A 17,930-nucleotide genomic window follows, 5' to 3' on the forward strand; every position below is an offset into this window, starting at 1 on the left:
ACACCTTGCCATTCTAAACAGTTGTTTACTACCGGTATGTCACATTATGAAAACAGTTATGAAAATATAAACACACAACACTCATTACCACGCTATAACACCTTGCCATTCTAAACAGTTGTTTACTACCGGTATGTCACATTATGAAAACAGTTATGAAAATATAAACACACAACACTCATTACCACGCTATAACACCTTGCCATTCTAAACAGTTGTTTACTACCGGTATGTCACATTATGAAAACAGTTATGAAAATATAAACACACAACACTCATTACCACGCTATAACACCTTGCCATTCTAAACAGTTGTTTACTACCGGTATGTTACATTATGAAAACAGTTATGAAAATATAAACACACAACACTCATTACCACGCTATAACACCTTGCCATTCTAAACAGTTGTTTACTACCGGTATGTCACATTATGAAAACAGTTATGAAAATATAAACACACAACACTCATTACCACGCTATAACACCTTGCCATTCTAAACAGATGTTTACTACCGGTATGTCACATTGTGAAAACAGTTATGAAAATATAAACACACAACACTCATTACCACGCTATAACACCTTGCCATTCTAAACAGTTGTTTACTACCGGTATGTCACATTGTGAAAACAGTTATGAAAATATAAATACACAACACTCATTACCATGCTATAACACCTTGCCATTCTAAACAGATGTTTACTACCGGTATGTCACATTGTGAAAACAGTTATGAAAATATAAATACACAACACTCATTACCACGCTATAAAACCTTGCCATTCTAAACAGTTGTTTACTACCGGTATGTCACATTATGAAAACAGTTATGAAAATATAAACACACAACACTCATTACCACGCTATATACACCTTGCCATTCTAAACAGATGTTTACTACCGGTATGTCACATTGTGAAAACAGTTATGAAAATATAAACACACAACACTCATTACCACGCTATAACACCTTGCCATTCTAAACAGTGGTTTACTACCGGTATGTCACATTGTGAAAACAGTTATGAAAATATAAATACACAACACTCATTACCACGCTATAACACCTTGCCATTCTAAACAGTTGTTTACTACCGGTATGTCACATTATGAAAACAGTTATGAAAATATAAACACACAACACTCATTACCACGCTATAACACCTTGCCATTCTAAACAGTTGTTTACTACCGGTATGTCACATTATGAAAACAGTTATGAAAATATAAACACACAACACTCATTACCACGCTATAACACCTTGCCATTCTAAACAGTTGTTTACTACCGGTATGTCACATTATGAAAACAGTTATGAAAATATAAACACACAACACTCATTACCACGCTATAACACCTTGCCATTCTAAACAGTTGTTTACTACCGGTATGTCACATTATGAAAACAGTTATGAAAATATAAACACACAACACTCATTACCACGCTATAACACCTTGCCATTCTAAACAGTTGTTTACTACCGGTATGTCACATTATGAAAACAGTTATGAAAATATAAACACACAACACTCATTACCACGCTATAACACCTTGCCATTCTAAACAGTTGTTTACTACCGGTATGTCACATTATGAAAACAGTTATGAAAATATAAACACACAACACTCATTACCACGCTATAACACCTTGCCATTCTAAACAGTTGTTTACTACCGGTATGTCACATTATGAAAACAGTTATGAAAATATAAACACACAACACTCATTACCACGCTATAACACCTTGCCATTCTAAACAGTTGTTTACTACCGGTATGTCACATTGTGAAAACAGTTATGAGAATATAAACACACAACACTCATTACCACGCTATAACACCTTGCCATTCTAAACAGTTGTTTACTACCGGTATGTCACATTGTGAAAACAGTTATGAAAATATAAACACACAACACTCATTACCACGCTATAACACCTTGCCATTCTAAACAGTTGTTTACTACCGGTATGTCACATTGTGAAAACAGTTATGAAAATATAAACACACAACACTGAATTGAAGTCTCATTACCATAGCATAACAAGCAGAACATAAGCTGCTGAGGAGAATACTGATGATACATATACAAATGTTGTTTAAAACATAAACATTTCTATATAGAAATAGTTATGAAAGTTACATTCTGAGATAACTTCTAATAAATTATTGGCATTTTATTGACTACGAAGAGCCAAAAGTACATTTGCATGCACACAAATTATTGTAATTTTCACAAATTCAAATTTTTCCAGTAATTTAATATGCAATTTCAAATATCAAATGTTTTTTGTAATTTGCATAAATTCAAGCCATCAAATCTGTTTTTTTTTATATGCATAAATTCAATCCATCAAATCTGTTTTTTTTATTTACACAAATTCAACTATCAAATTTTTTGTAATTTACACAAATTCAAACGATGAAATGTTTCATAGTCCCAGAACACAAACAAAGCCTCAGCAATGATTTCGGAGTGCAAATGACAAACATGATGTGCTACCTAATTCTTGAGTGGTTGTTTGACTCTTTGAATTTATTCTATGTCTGTGTCTGATAGTAACTGGTTATTTTTATACCCAACAGGTCACCCATATGCTCCCATCATCACTAGTGCTCCAACTACACAGATGGGCACCAAATACAACCTACAGTGGATTACACCTAAAGACGGTGGAATGGAAATCAGGTTTTATGAGTTAAAATATCGAGAGGTATGTTTAAATGATCAAGACCTGATCATGCTGGAACTCCACTCTTGCTTTCACTGGCTAGAAGCCATTTGGTAACCCCCATTAACTACGAGTCTCTGCAGGTTTCTTCCAATCGTAGGTTGATTAACTGTCATGCATTCGCTGCATTGTTGTGATTGGTAAAATTATTTTCAACCATCATTTGAATCTTTCTTTGCAGTTGTTCTTTGCCGAAGATGGTAGTCCACAAGGCAGTGGATTCTGGAAAGATAAGAGTGGCATCCCTAACTATTCAACAGACTACTTAATAGAAGACTTAAAACCAGAAACCTCCTATGACGTTGAATTGCTAGCTATTAACTCAATAGGCAGAGGTGATGTTGCTGCTCTAACCATTTCTACTGGAAGGACCGCTCCTACTGTAGGACCTACTAAGCCTAGATTAGGTATGCAATATTTACATATTAACATTAGCACTGTTATCTGTTTACACATTAATTCCTCTGCTTAGTACTGATGGGATGTATTAACATTATAGCAGGTGCAAACAACATTCGTACATGGAACTTGCAACTTTTCTGCCAGACAGTTGAAAAGACCGCATATAAGATTTGTATGAATAATTCACAACTTAATCCTTTGTATTGGCACAACAATGTTTTAATATGAAAACAGACTGAGACAAAAATTAATGAGTTTAAAATTAATTGGCCAATAAGAAATAATGCCAATAAGAAAGTTGCACGCTATATTGTAATGTTCGAGACTTTCTTAGGAAATTTTATAACTCCTTGTATGTCTCTTGTAAAGATTTGGAAATATATGAAGGAGCAGAGAGTAAAAAAAAAACATTTGCACTCAGAAAAAAAATTATTAAAAAAACAAAGGAATTTAGCATTCATTGGGTAAAAAGCTATTTTTGTTTACTTTCCAGATTATTTATATCACATTTGAACATTTGTTTAGATCAAACACTTCTATTACATTTCTTGTGATCTATGCAACTTGATACAAACACCTTTGTATAATATCTACCAATTTATTAGTTGGTCTTTGGATTGTTCCTGCAAACAGGTAGTGATCTCAGGCCTCTGTTTTGTATGGTTCAGCAGTGCAACTAAATAACCTGATGAAATTGTCTGTAATGCTTTCATTCCACCTAGTAAACATTGTATATTCTCTTGCATGTTTAGTAGGTCAATTAAAAAAAGTTGTCCACATGCTCATCAGTTTAAAATGGATACTGCAGGGTTTTACCTTGATATTTTGAAAATGCAAAATTCTCCTGAATTTTCTATTTTACTCTGCTTCCTAAAAGAATAATTAGTGAACAGTTTTAATCACTTCCCATATCACATATCCATAAAATAATGAGATGTACGTATGATGAATGATTTGTAAGAAGACTTGCTTGTTCTTGATAACTTTCAATTGAAAATAGTCACTTGGTGTTCTGCATGTTGTCAATTATAGCCTTGTAATCACATTTCCTATTCGGTTGGGGAAGGGGGCTAATACACATTAAAGGTACCTGTAGAGGGGGCTATATAAAGATTTGTGATTTTCAAACTATAGAGGGCGCACATTCTATTGTCACTAATCATAACAATGTATTTTCTCTTTCTCATTCCTCTTATCATCTGTGTACATTTTGTGTAAGTCAATCATTTCAATCTATCACCATAGTTTTAATTCAAATATAACACCAGTGTTTCCTCTTCGTAATCTTTTTCTTACTTATTCAAAATGAACACACATCATTTTTTATACCTGTTCTTCAAGACCTATTGCCAATTAGAAATTATAGAAAAAAATCATAGTATATGGAAAATATTTTCAGATATCTAACTTACTTTGTATCCAGGAGTATCATTATATTCAGGTTTTTTTGTGTCATTTGGTGAAAGCAAAAAATGAGTGGGGAAAAAACTGAAAAATTAGCAGGCCTTGTGTTAAGTGTTAAGTATTTATTTCATGAGGTCCCAAGTCTGAAGACTACTTGGCTGCAAATTGTTTTCTTAGAGGGGACACTGGTGAATTATCTGGGTTCTTATTTTGAGGGGAGTTTGTGTTAAGATTATATTTTTTTTTCAAACAAGACATGACAAAAATTGGTTAGCGGTTGGCTCATTAGGGTGGGGTTCATTACTGATTTGATTTACAAAGTGTTGGACAGAAGAAAAAACAAAATAAGAATAAAGTAAAAATCCACAAAACTTGAGCCCTGCTTCTCTCTGTGAAATGATTTGCATTCAGAACATAATAGAAGTAAACCAAATAAATTTCATTTTAGCAGCGCCCTGTATCAATAGGCATTTTTCATAAGTAGGGCACTCTCAGTTTCCTTAAATACTGTCATGGAAAATGAAAAACCATATTTATTATTGCGAAATTTGATGTTTAAGTCCTCACCCCTCACTGTCAAAATCAACTTCACCAAATAACCCTCGCTATGAGCACAATCCTCACCAAATAAATTTGTCATTTTTCTCTTAATATTAGTTAATATTTGAACACTAGATGGCACTGTTCATAATCATAGGAGATTTTTGCACTTTAAATAAATGAGTTGATAGCCTGACACTATCTCGTTCTTCCTGTCAGCAATTGCATGATATCAACAGTAACTTTTAACATTCTTGCCATTTCATTATTACAGATTATTTAATTTTTTTTTCTTCTAGCATTGTGTTTGAAATAATTAAAGTTGCATTCACACAAATATATGAAACACACTCAAAACAAGCTTAAACAAATATATTTTATGTTTTTGCTTTTTCCAGCCCATTTTATTTCAAGAGTACTGGAGGTCTATTGTCCACAGATTAAACTTAATTTAAGAGTGCACTTATTAAAAGTCATGGTAGCTACAAAAGTAAATTTCAAATCAAAATAAATATTTACTGTGTGCAAGACTCAAACTGTCGCTTGCACGCTGCACCTAATGGTCTACCTTCATGACTCGTCTTTCTCTTGTCTACCAGGCATACTGAAAAGAGGATGCTTAATAAGAGTTTATTACTTGTATAGATAGTTAATACACAACGTCACCTAAATGTGCCCAGCTGACTGAATGCACTACAACGAGTGAATGCATCACATCAAAAGAACGCACCATATCAACTGATTGCAACACGTTGACTGAACGCACCACCCCAATTTAATGCACCAGGGCGACTGAACACCACCCCAATTGAACGCACCAGGGCGACTGAACACACCACTTCAATTGAACGCACCAGGGCGACTGAACACACCACTCCAATTGAACACACCAGGTCGACTGAACACACAACCCCAATTTAATGCACCAGGGCGACTTAACACACCACCCCAATTTAATGCACCAAGTCGACTGAGCACACCACTCCAATTGAACACACCAGGGCGACTGAACACACCACTCCAATTGAACACACCAGGTCGACTGAACACGCCACCCCAATTTAATGCACCAGGGCGACTGAACACACCACCCCAATTTAATGCACCAGGGCGACTGAACACCACCCCAATTTAATGCACCAGGGCAACTGAACACACCACCCAATTTAATGCACCAGGGCGACTGAACACACCACCCTAATTGAATGCACCAGGGTGACTGAACACACCACCCTAATTGAACGCACCAGGGCGACTGAACACGTCACCCCAATTGAACGCACCAGGGCGACTGAACACACCACCCCAATTGAACGCACCAGGGCGACTGAACACACCACCCCAATTGAACGCACCAGGGCGACTGAACACACCACCCCAATTGAACGCACCAGGGCGACTGAACACGTCACCCTAATTGAATGCACCAGGGCGACTGAACACGTCACCCCAATTGAACGCACCAGGGCGACTGAACACACCACCCCAATTGAACGCACCAGGGCGACTGAACACACCACCCCAATTGAACGCACCAGGGCGACTGAACACGTCACCCCAATTGAACGCACCAGGGCGACTGAACACGTCACCCTAATTGAATGCACCAGGGCGACTGAACGCGTCACCCCAATTGAACGCACCAGGGCGACTGAACACGTCACCCCAATTGAATGCACCAGGGCGACTGAACACGTCACCCCAATTGGATGAATCACCTTGACTGAATGTACCATATCAATTATATGCACAACGACTGAACACACCACATAGCAATATATACACATGCCAGTCTAATGTGTTGTTCATTTACATGAAATCCATACACAGCTGCAGTAACTGTTGTCTGAAGTCTAAAAGTCTACTTGCTTCAATTTCAACCTGAGAAATTACATAGTCCTTCAATACAACAGCTCAGTACATATTATTAGCTTGCTATTAACATTTTTCAGCATGACTGATCATAACTTTTTGAAAAGATTCTCTGTAGTTTTTTTAGATTGTCTATTTTATAGTGCTTTATACTATGCTCTAAACTATGAATAGAAATAAATAAATGTTATTGTTTGTTGCATTTTAAAGATACTGGTATGTTAATGTAGAAATGTAAAATACACTGATTGTAAATTTCTACAGAGTACATGATTCACACAGTCCTGGATGGTCATGGAATTGACAGGGGTCTTGCAAAGTCTTGGAAAATTGAACAATTTGCATTAAAATCTACTGAATAAAGTTGTGATGAAATACAGAAAAACTTTATTTCATTAGAGGCGTATGAACCCTATGAATACTAATAATGGTAGACTTTGTACAACAGCTTATAGTCTATGTATAGCTGTTGATTTTGATTTAAGCAGAGATTTCATAATCTCTTAATAACAACCCAAAACCACGTCACCTCATAATCTGCTTTTCCTTTCGTTGTAATCAGTTGACTATACGATAAAACCAGGCCCACAGATTGGTACAGCTGCACTTACTACCGGTGCTATCATTGGAATCGTCATAGCGATTTTCTTTCTTCTTCTCATCATTGTTGACGTCACTTGCTATTGTATGAACGACTGTGGTATCCTGATGTGTCTGTGTGTCAACCTGTGTGGCAAGACGCCAGTTGGAGAGAAGGACATGGAGGAGGGTCGCACCAAAGTACCGTAAGTTTTAATTTGAGATTCAGTACAAATTGTTCTTTGCTGTCAGTTATCAGGGGATTTTTGAAATATTGAACTGTTTTGAACTGAATTGAGGTTAATTTATTAACTGCACAGTTTAAGTGAATATGCATGGTATTAAATTCTGCCTCTAGAGGGCACACTAATCTGCACTAGAGGGTACATCAATGTAATCTGATGTTGCATGTTTTTTTCTTAGGTAAAGCCTTTTTTGTTATCAACAATTTTGTTGTTTTATTTTTACATTGTAAGCATATGCACATCTCGTTCCACTAACCACGACAATTTTGTTATCACCAGTTTTTTCTTCCTATTTTGCAAAGTTTTCAATTTTAACAAAGTATTTAGTTTCAGTTCACATGCTTTCAAGAATATTATACAACTTCAAACTATAAAAGTTGATAGTCACTGCTTGATATCGAAATGTAGTGATCATCTGTACCTGATTATTTTGTGTATTAATAACTCCATGGCTTAATTTACCTAATAACTTGAATTTTGAGAACCAAGGAGAATACAAATAAATTAAAGAGAAAATTTATAAATATTCATCAATGCACTATTTTGTTTAAAGATCAGGTTCTAAGATATGGAATTACATTAGCATATATTTTTGCTAGAATTGCACATATTACCATAATTGCTACATTGGAAGCATGTGTACATATACAGAAACATCAAAATACGACTTATTTGACCATTTTGTCAATTACATAAATATATGTGCTACTAATAAAGCAATTATGGTATTCATAATGCATGTGTTTGTTGTAACTTGCAGGTGTCTTGGGATTAGAGTAATAACAATGCAGTGCATGGAATGTTCAATGCTGCAAATGATACTCACATCACTGTGCATTCTATCACCCTACGCATGCTAATTATATAACTCAATTTATGTGTAGTATATGTATGTGTACACTTAGCACCACACTGTTTGAGGTTTGACATTATGTGTAGTATATGTATGTGTACACTTAGCACCACACTGTTTGAGGTTTGACATTATGTGTAGTATATGTATGTGTACACTTAGCACTACACTTTGAGGTTTGACATTATGTGTAGTATATGTATGTGTACACTTAGCACCACACTGTTTGAGGTTTGACATTATGTGTAGTATATGTATGTGTACACTTAGCACCACACTATTTGAGGTTTGACATTATGTGTAGTATATGTATGTGTACACTTAGCACCACACTGTTTGAGGTTTGACATTATGTGTAGTATATGTATGTGTACACTTAGCACCACACTGTTTGAGGTTTGACATTATGTGTAGTATATGTATGTGTACACTTAGCACCACACTGTTTGAGGTTTGACATTATGTGTAGTATATGTATGTGTACACTTAGCACCACACTATTTGAGGTTTGACATTATGTGTAGTATATGTATGTGTACACTTAGCACCACACTGTTTGAGGTTTGACATTATGTGTAGTATATGTATGTGTACACTTAGCACCACACTGTTTGAGGTTTGACATTATGTGTAGTATATGTATGTGTACACTTAGCACCACACTGTTTGAGGTTTGACATTATGTGTAGTATATGTATGTGTACACTTAGCACCACACTGTTTGAGGTTTGACATGTGTAGTATATGTATGTGTACACTTAGCACCACACTGTTTGAGGTTTGACATTATGTGTAGTATATGTATGTGTACACTTAGCACCACACTGTTTGAGGTTTGACATTATGTGTAGTATATGTATGTGTACACTTAGCACCACACTGTTTGAGGTTTGACATGTGTAGTATATGTATGTGTACACTTAGCACCACACTGTTTGAGGTTTGACATGTGTAGTATATGTATGTGTACACTTAGCACCACACTGTTTGAGGTTTGACATTATGTGTAGTATATGTATGTGTACACTTAGCACCACACTATTTGAGGTTTGACATTATGTGTAGTATATGTATGTGTACACTTAGCACCACACTGTTTGAGGTTTGACATTATGTGTAGTATATGTATGTGTACACTTAGCACCACACTGTTTGAGGTTTGACATTATGTGTAGTATATGTATGTGTACACTTAGCACCACACTGTTTGAGGTTTGACATGTGTAGTATATGTATGTGTACACTTAGCACCACACTGTTTGAGGTTTGACAATATGTGTAGTATATGTATGTGTACACTTAGCACCACACTGTTTGAGGTTTGACATTATGCAAGGAGTTTGCAATGCAACTCCTGGGTCAAAGAATCTTGTTTACTGTAGACAATTGTTGATTATCTAACCTGGACTGTTAATTTAAAATGCACCTTTTTTTTATGTACCTTGCATAACTTTACACCCTGAAACTAAATCTAGGTAACTCTGACTAATTTAATATGCTGAATATATAAGAATATATCTTCATGTTTAAATGTTTTGTCAATTGCTTACTGGGAATGAACAAGAGAGATTGGGAGATTGACTTGATATCCAGGATGAAAGATTAATTAATAAATGATTAAATAATTAGTTATTCGTGTTTTAGCCCATATCCTTAACATTGGTGTTCTGATTGATTTATATATTTTAAAATACTTATATTAATCAATGTAGATGCCTTTCCTGTTTTGCACATTTACGAAAACAATGCTGTGGCCTGATTAGTTTATGTCTGGTATTATTTTGTATCTGACTCTGAAAGTAATAACATTTATCGTTCAATAAAATTCAAATTTGAATTGTTGAAAACTTGTTTCTACTCATAAATTTCGTCAAGTTTCAAAGATACACCTTCAAAAGTCTTGTGGGTACTGATCACCATTAAATAAAAAAATAAATATTAAATACAATATACTTTACATCTCAAGTATTGAAACCATTCTTTAACAACCTCATTTAAATATTATATTACAGAATATATAATTTATTTTATTTCAAATACATATTATCAAAACAAATCAAAATTCAAACACATCTGCTTATGCAAACATGTTTTTAATAACAAAGAAAATAAATTTAGACAAGTTAAAGGGAGAGGGTTGTTACCTGCGCACACGTGGGAATCGAGTCCCAAGCGACATCAACAACAATTGTTTGTAAACAATGACACGCTATGGCCATCTGATGACTCCCTCGCTTTAAGTAATACAATTGTACCCTGTGATTGCATTAAAGAGAAAAACTTTTCATAGGGTTTATGTATTTGTACTTAGGAATGTGGAATTTTTTAAGATCTGCATATTTTTGACAAATAATACAGATATGGTATTCATCTTTTATATTTTACACAAATTCTATCAGTTTGGTGATTTTCTTATTCCTCTATCACACTCAGTGCATAATTTATGTACAACAATTCTGAGATGACACAAAGCTTGTCTTAAATGTTCTAAATTATTTTGATCAAAGCTTCCAGCTCTAGAACATGTTTGAATTTCTGATAAAGATGGAGCTTTGGAAATAAATCTAAATAACACTAAATATTATCCTGCAATTAATTAGTTATTTATAAAATACTTTGATTTTGATCCTTTTCTGGTCAAGTTAAGTATTTATGTTTAACCATGGCACAAGTTTATTGGTGTAAGCTTTCTATCTAGACCCAGTGATGATCAGATACCTGATGGTACTCCTGTTAAGGGGGATGACATGCCGATGGAAAAGATTGAAACTGACGGAGATTCCACAGAAAAACCACCTCCGGAAGATAGTTTTGATTCTGAGGGGTTTGTTTCAATTTTTATATACGTTTGCATGTATTTGGTTGTTATTTTACTATTTGTTTCAAAACCAATGTATTTATGTACATTTCTTTTTGGATTTTCTTTGGTTATTGTTGTCCCTCTCCTCGTCGACGTTCTTGTTCATGAAAAAAAACCTTGATACACCTGCTCTTTTTGTTTATTTAACATTTGATTGGTGCAACAAGGTAGTTTGGATTTTCTGTTCGTGTCATAACATGTACACCCTTTTAGGTGTTAGGGCGTAATATGCTCAATTTTGAAATGTTGTTAATGATGTGCATGTCTTGTTTAATTATTATGAGACCATAGATGTGAGAGACGATAAAAAAAGCAGGAAATTTTGATTGTGATCACATGACATCCAAGTGTGATGCTTATTAGTTTGTTTGCACATACATAGTTGGGAAAACATCAACATGAGTAAAGCCGCAAATAGCGCCCTCAAACTGTTATCATAAAGTTCTTTTGTTTTTAAAATTAAAACTTTCAATGTTTTTGTTCTTGTCTGTGATCTTTGAAATTCTTTTGTGCCCACTGTTCTCAAATGTGTAATCTAGACAATACTTTTGTGCCCTCACATTACCTAATTGTGTAATTCCCCCATAACTGTGTTTCCTGTCAAATAAAAACAAACCTGTACTGTAACCTAATACATAGCACATGCTTGAAAGCTGAATGTTGAGTACTAATATTTATTTTTGGTGTTTCATTTCTAATCCTGCTTGACAATAATAGCAAAGAGGAGGATGTTCACAATTATGAGGAGTTGAAAGAGGAGGAACCAGAACCATTGGAAAGTGACCACCTGCTAACAGAGTTTGTACAATTAATGCTTTACGTCTTTTTCTAGGTGTAATTTGCTTGCATTGTGTGGCATAATAATCACTAACAACATTCCTTTCTTTTGCTGCACAAATAACTACTGCTGCACTGATTATATTTGATGTCAAATAAATATTCTTACCTGCCTCTTTATAAACTAAGGTATCTTTCCTGGTGTATATACTGGTACTGCAGTCTGTCATGTCTGTGTCGTCTGTGTGGTGTGCATGTCAGACACTTTTTTTTGTTAAGGGCAATAAGCAGGTATTGGAGTCCATTAAACTTGTTCTCCATATGAATTTTTCAGGCCTTGAATATGGCCTGGGAAATAAAAATCAGCTCTCCTGAACACAGTGGCATGAGTGATTAGGGGAGCTGTGTTATTAAAATTACTTCAAAATGGTATAATTTGGAAAGTAATAATTAATTCTTCTGGGATCTTGATTTGGATGAGTGATAGGGGAGTGGAGTCTGAAATTTATTAATGTTCCTCAATTGTGTTACCTGCTGCATTCCCAAGTCTTGGCAAAAACACTGTCAGACATGTGGATCTTTGCCCGCTACTTTGGATATTGTTGTACTGCACTGTATCTGATGATATCTACTGTATGTCAAGTCCTCAGGGTAGCAATAAGGGTGGGGTAGATATTCATTTTATAATTTGCATCTGACATTTCATCCCCCTCATTGTTTCTTTCTTTCTAATGATTCCATTCTTGCTTATTCTTGCATGTTCTATGAACTCATTAAAAACTTTGCAGTAAATTTAAACAAAATCTTTGATTCTGTCAACAATATTGCCATATAAGGAATTATTCAATATGAAAATGTTATATGAAACATCACTGTACTGACGCATCAACTTGTTATGCATAAAGCTAATAGTTAAATACATTGGGATGTATTCTTAAATTAACTTGTATGCTTCTCACAAAACAAAACTAGTTCATGTTACATACATGGGTTTATTGTTTCCAATATACATGTATATATTTGCAAATAACACTCGTCTGAGAAAATAGAAACTGATTTGTTTGTTAATTGGAGCTAAATCTAATTTCTCATATTACAGAAAACAATTTGAAATTAGTTAAAAAAAGAAAAAGTGCTGTGCATGTTTTTTTTCAACATTACACTTGTACGCAATTATAGTAATATTCACAACATTTGCTGAGATTCTCATTAAATTTCCTTTAGATGTACTCATTGAGATATATGGCAATATTGAATACTTGTCTTATTTTGAAGTTGTTACGTTACTAATGGTACACTCATTCTCCATCCATCCATCCTTGCATCCATTCTATCTGTTACCATCCCAACAACCATTGACAGTAAGGATAATCCGGAAGAGAGGAAAGAAAGTAATGAGACAGGGGATGATGAGAAGGAGTCTCTCTTGAAAGGGTTGGTGACTGTGTACCATCCTATGAATGTGTCCTTGTATTGTTGGTGACTACCATCCTATGAATGTGTTGTTGGTGACTGTAGATTTTTGAGACAGAAATTAGTGACACTATCAATCTTTTCGAAAGACAAAAATATCACTTTTGAATCAAACTTTCTTTCACAGGTACTCTCATTGGCATTGTTTATTATTGTATGTACAATTCATAAAACTTTCAAATTTGATTTCCTATTCTATAAATCTTTGTCAAATATTATCGGAATGTTTCAGTCGCAAAAACATGGAGCATACTGTTTTGCCTGGCTTTTTCTACATTATTTAAAAAAATATTTGATTTAATTTATAATTTGTTTTTGGTTTTTGTGATATTATTGTACTGCATTTAATATCACTCCTAAAAATCAATCGTGATTTTCACAGCTGTTAAGTTTTGTCTAAAAATCTATAGTGCATAAAAAGTGACAATGTGGACAATTTTGTGAAATGTGTCTGTGTAGTCGTGCTCAGTTATTTTCTTGCTACTATTCACTTGTCACTCACATAATTTATAATACTAATAGGTTTGAGCACATTTAAAAATATAATTTCCATTTTATAAAACCATGATTGACCACATGAAGTTTGGTCATTTCGCTTTTTTAGACCTTTGTGTATAATCATATGATTCTGTCTGATTAATAATGTTGTACATTTACAGTGATTGTTTTTTTACCAAGATACCATGTAAATGTTTTTTCAATCGCGGATAATTGTTCAACAAGGATTTATGTCTAAACTTTATTAACCTATGAGGGCCTGCATATTTTAAAAAGACGACCATAGTTTTTTATTAGATACTCATTTCTCTTTCTATCATTCCTACTTTTTCTCCTTCCACCCATCTACCATGATCATACCATTGTTGTACGTTGTTCATATGGTGTGTGTGTGTATGAACAGGAAGGACCAGAATAACCCCGACGCCAAACCAGCTGAAGTACAGCGAGAGAATCCTGCCTTGACCCCTGATCAAGAACCTAAGAAAGGGTCTGTGTGTTCTTCACTCTATCAATGATTGCAGATTGCAAATAACCTTAACAACCCTCTATTTCATAATTTATATTTTAATTTATGCAAATTAATTCAACGTATGCCAACTACCAGTGTGATTTGACCTTTAGGTTAAAGATTGGAAAATTAACAATGTTACGAATTGTAGTCATGTCAAATATAATTTCATAGTTTTATTGTATAGTCTTCTTTGACTCATCTCCATATTAATAAGTATGATTGTTATAACGACCGTTGTAGTATATTTTGTAAGGTGAACAGATTAGATTTAATATTCCAGACTAATGTCTTCTATGCTATGCCTTGTCATTTTGCTTTGATCTAGAAAGTCCAACAAAGAAATATTTGATTAAAATGACACACAGTAATTTGAACAGATGTCTTAAAAGCATTTCAGCTCAGTATTTTTCAGTATTTTTAATTACATTCAAACATTATTGCATTAATGTTACAGTTTCTCTGTTCATTTAGCATCTTTACATACTTTGGGTGGAATATTTTTTGGGATGGATGTAATGTTTAGAATAATTTAATTAATAATTGTGTTTTCCCAAAATCTGATGATGGGCCATTCCACTTATTAACTGTATCCCCCCGTGTTGATGAGTCTAGGTTTCTGACTGTTACAGTAGATTTGAAACTATAAAGTGCAATAGAAGTTCAATCTCTAAATAGAAATTAAAGATTTATATGGCTCGTTAATTTAATGAATATTGCATTAGAATTATGATACAGTTAAGTAAGTAAACTGTGTATTATTATAATACCATAAATTTGTTTCTTTAAATTGACTTTGATCTTATTTTAGAGGGAACTTTACATTTGAAAACATTTCGCAAATCACTCAGAAAATCACACTGGATGGCAACATTGAATATAATAGTACATAGCACCATGCATACACAAGTTGGGGGATAACACACTGAGTGTAAAAGGTCAATGACTTTAAGTGTTCTTCTGAATCTATACATAATGTGATGACGTCAACTTAATGATTTTTGATGACAAATACTTTCTTACTTTCTGTTTTAACCTAATTTCTTTTGTCATAGAATATACATGTTTGTGATGTTGAATGTTTCCAGTACCTATCCCTCTAATTTCACCCAGTGTTGCATGTTGTAAAATCAATTTGCATGTTAAGGTAAAACAGCTGGTCCTTTCAATAAATACACCAGATAATTACCAGCTGGTCCTTTCAATAAATACACCAGATAATTACCAGCTAGTCCTTTCAATAAATAGACCAGATAATTACCAGCTGGTCCTTTCAATAAATACACCAGATAATTACCAGCTGGTCCTTTCAATCAATACACCAGATAATTACCAGCTGGATACGGGGGTCAAATAACAATGTGTGTGTTAATTACTTTGTCTTGATCTTTCCTAGGTTGGTTTTGTAAATAAAATAAATATTATCAATAAATGTAACAATGCTAAAACTGGAAAAAATTATCTTTTTAGGCCCGAAGATTATGAAGTATCACGAGAAGCCGATTTGAATGATATTGATATGGACGTCAAGAAAGAAGTACAAGCTTAGAGTGCATTGGCTGTTGGAACAATTATTGTCCCTCCCCAAAGAAGTTTACTCTCGTCGTAAATTGAATACTAGCGATTTTTAGAAAGAGGCTGTTCATTGAAAAGTGTTGCCATAGTCACCATGACCAGCACGATTGTAGGATACTGTCCTGTAATGATGCAGACTGTTTCCGTGGCAACCAGTTTCGAGATTTTCATGTTGTATTTGTAAGTTCAGACTTCTTTCAGAACGTTGCAATATTTTGGGGAAGTGATTTTTTTTTTTAAATATTAAGCTCTTAGCTGTGAATCAAGCAGCTTTTGTTTTATTCCAACAGACATAGCAGTGCAGTATGAATTTTGAATGTAAACATGAATTTCTAATAGTTTATGTACAGTGGTAATGCAGTATATTTTGCAGCAACAATTTTTAAAATGGCGTTGTTTTGTCATCCTGCAATATGACGCATGTATATATGTTATTTTTTTTATAATTTTTTAAAATCTTTTTATTGCATTCCCATGGTTATAAATTGAATTATGCTCCAAAAGTTCTTTTTTTAAAGGCTGTTCCGAAAAATAGCCTTAATCCCACCATTTTGTATTTATTGATTTCATTATTTTGTTTCTATTTACTTTTCCCAATTTATAGTTTTTTTTAAAAAAATTATTTTAACTTGATGATTACAATATGTCACATTTTTTTTTTCAGTTCTTATTTATTTTGTTAGCATGAGTGGTTTGTTGAGTCTCTTTATTTTGTCCTGTGAGATTATGCAAATTAAGCAGCATCAAGTACTTTCACCCTGTTCTTCATATCTAATACCCACAATGCACTGTGATAACAAAGACCATTTGGTCTGTGGTAAATTTATTAAATCAAGTTTACATCATTGTCCTCAGGAAGACATGTGAAATCTGCATATCTCTGATGACATAAGAATAAGTAGGTTTTGTTTTAAAAAAATTAATTCAGTATCACAGGGAGTTGGACAAACTTATGTATTTTAATAAATTATTAAATAATAAAATGTTATATAACTTTTCTTTTACCACCCCCTCCTGGTCTTTTACCCCCCCCCCCTTTTTGTTTATACCACTCTTTCCTTTATCACAACTTTGTTACGCGCTAATGTTATATGAAATCGATACCAGGAAGGGGGGTAAAAGAAAAGTTGTATAACATTTATTATTTAATAATTTATTAAAATACATAAGTTTGTCCAACTCCCTGTGTTCAGTATGAAGGAATAGACTATTTCTGCCCAACCCTGCAGAATAATATTATATTCCTGACTGAATTAAAATTAACATTATTAGTGTATTATACTCCTGTCATAGTCACAGATGTCTGGAGTTCATAACTATTTGTGTTCATAGAAATTGTAAAAATCACCGTATTGCATTTGTCTACATGGCTATGTTTTAGTAGTGGCATGTTTGTATTGTAGTTTGTTACACAGCATTTGATTGGCTTAATACAGTCTTCCGAGATTATGGGGTTTTTAAAAGCCACTGAGAGATATCTTGTAAGTCGTTTTAACTTGTCAGCTTGGCAGTATATCTTGATATTCAAACTGTATTTCACGTTTGTTTGATTTAAAAAGTACAGTTGTGATGCAATCTGTGTTTAAACCAATGATATATATG

General features: G+C 34.0%; 1 protein-coding gene across 9 annotated transcripts in view; it reads left to right on the forward strand.

Moving 5' to 3' along the window:
• Positions 1 to 17,332, forward strand: part of LOC102803116 (neural cell adhesion molecule 2-like) — a 101,166-nt gene extending 83,834 nt beyond the window's left edge. For 2 of the 9 annotated variants that reach the window (XM_085499086.1, XM_085499088.1), the window contains 8 exons: positions 2,594 to 2,721; positions 2,921 to 3,146; positions 7,520 to 7,742; positions 11,333 to 11,458; positions 12,212 to 12,292; positions 13,634 to 13,705; positions 14,646 to 14,732; positions 16,224 to 17,332. In XM_085499086.1, coding sequence (XP_085355212.1) covers positions 2,594 to 2,721; positions 2,921 to 3,146; positions 7,520 to 7,742; positions 11,333 to 11,458; positions 12,212 to 12,292; positions 13,634 to 13,705; positions 14,646 to 14,732; positions 16,224 to 16,302 — 1,022 coding nt within the window. In that variant the 3' untranslated portion in view covers positions 16,303 to 17,332. The remainder of the gene's footprint in view (positions 1 to 2,593; positions 2,722 to 2,920; positions 3,147 to 7,519; positions 7,743 to 11,332; positions 11,459 to 12,211; positions 12,293 to 13,633; positions 13,706 to 14,645; positions 14,733 to 16,223) is intronic. The other 7 variants (XM_085499087.1, XM_085499089.1, XM_085499091.1 and 4 more) reach the window with 7 other exon arrangements.
• Positions 17,333 to 17,930: the final 598 nt, after the last annotated feature.

Source organism: Saccoglossus kowalevskii, chromosome 5 (genome assembly GCF_978046115.1).
Source record: "Saccoglossus kowalevskii chromosome 5, keSacKowa6.1, whole genome shotgun sequence".
Lineage (NCBI taxonomy): Eukaryota > Metazoa > Hemichordata > Enteropneusta > Harrimaniidae > Saccoglossus > Saccoglossus kowalevskii.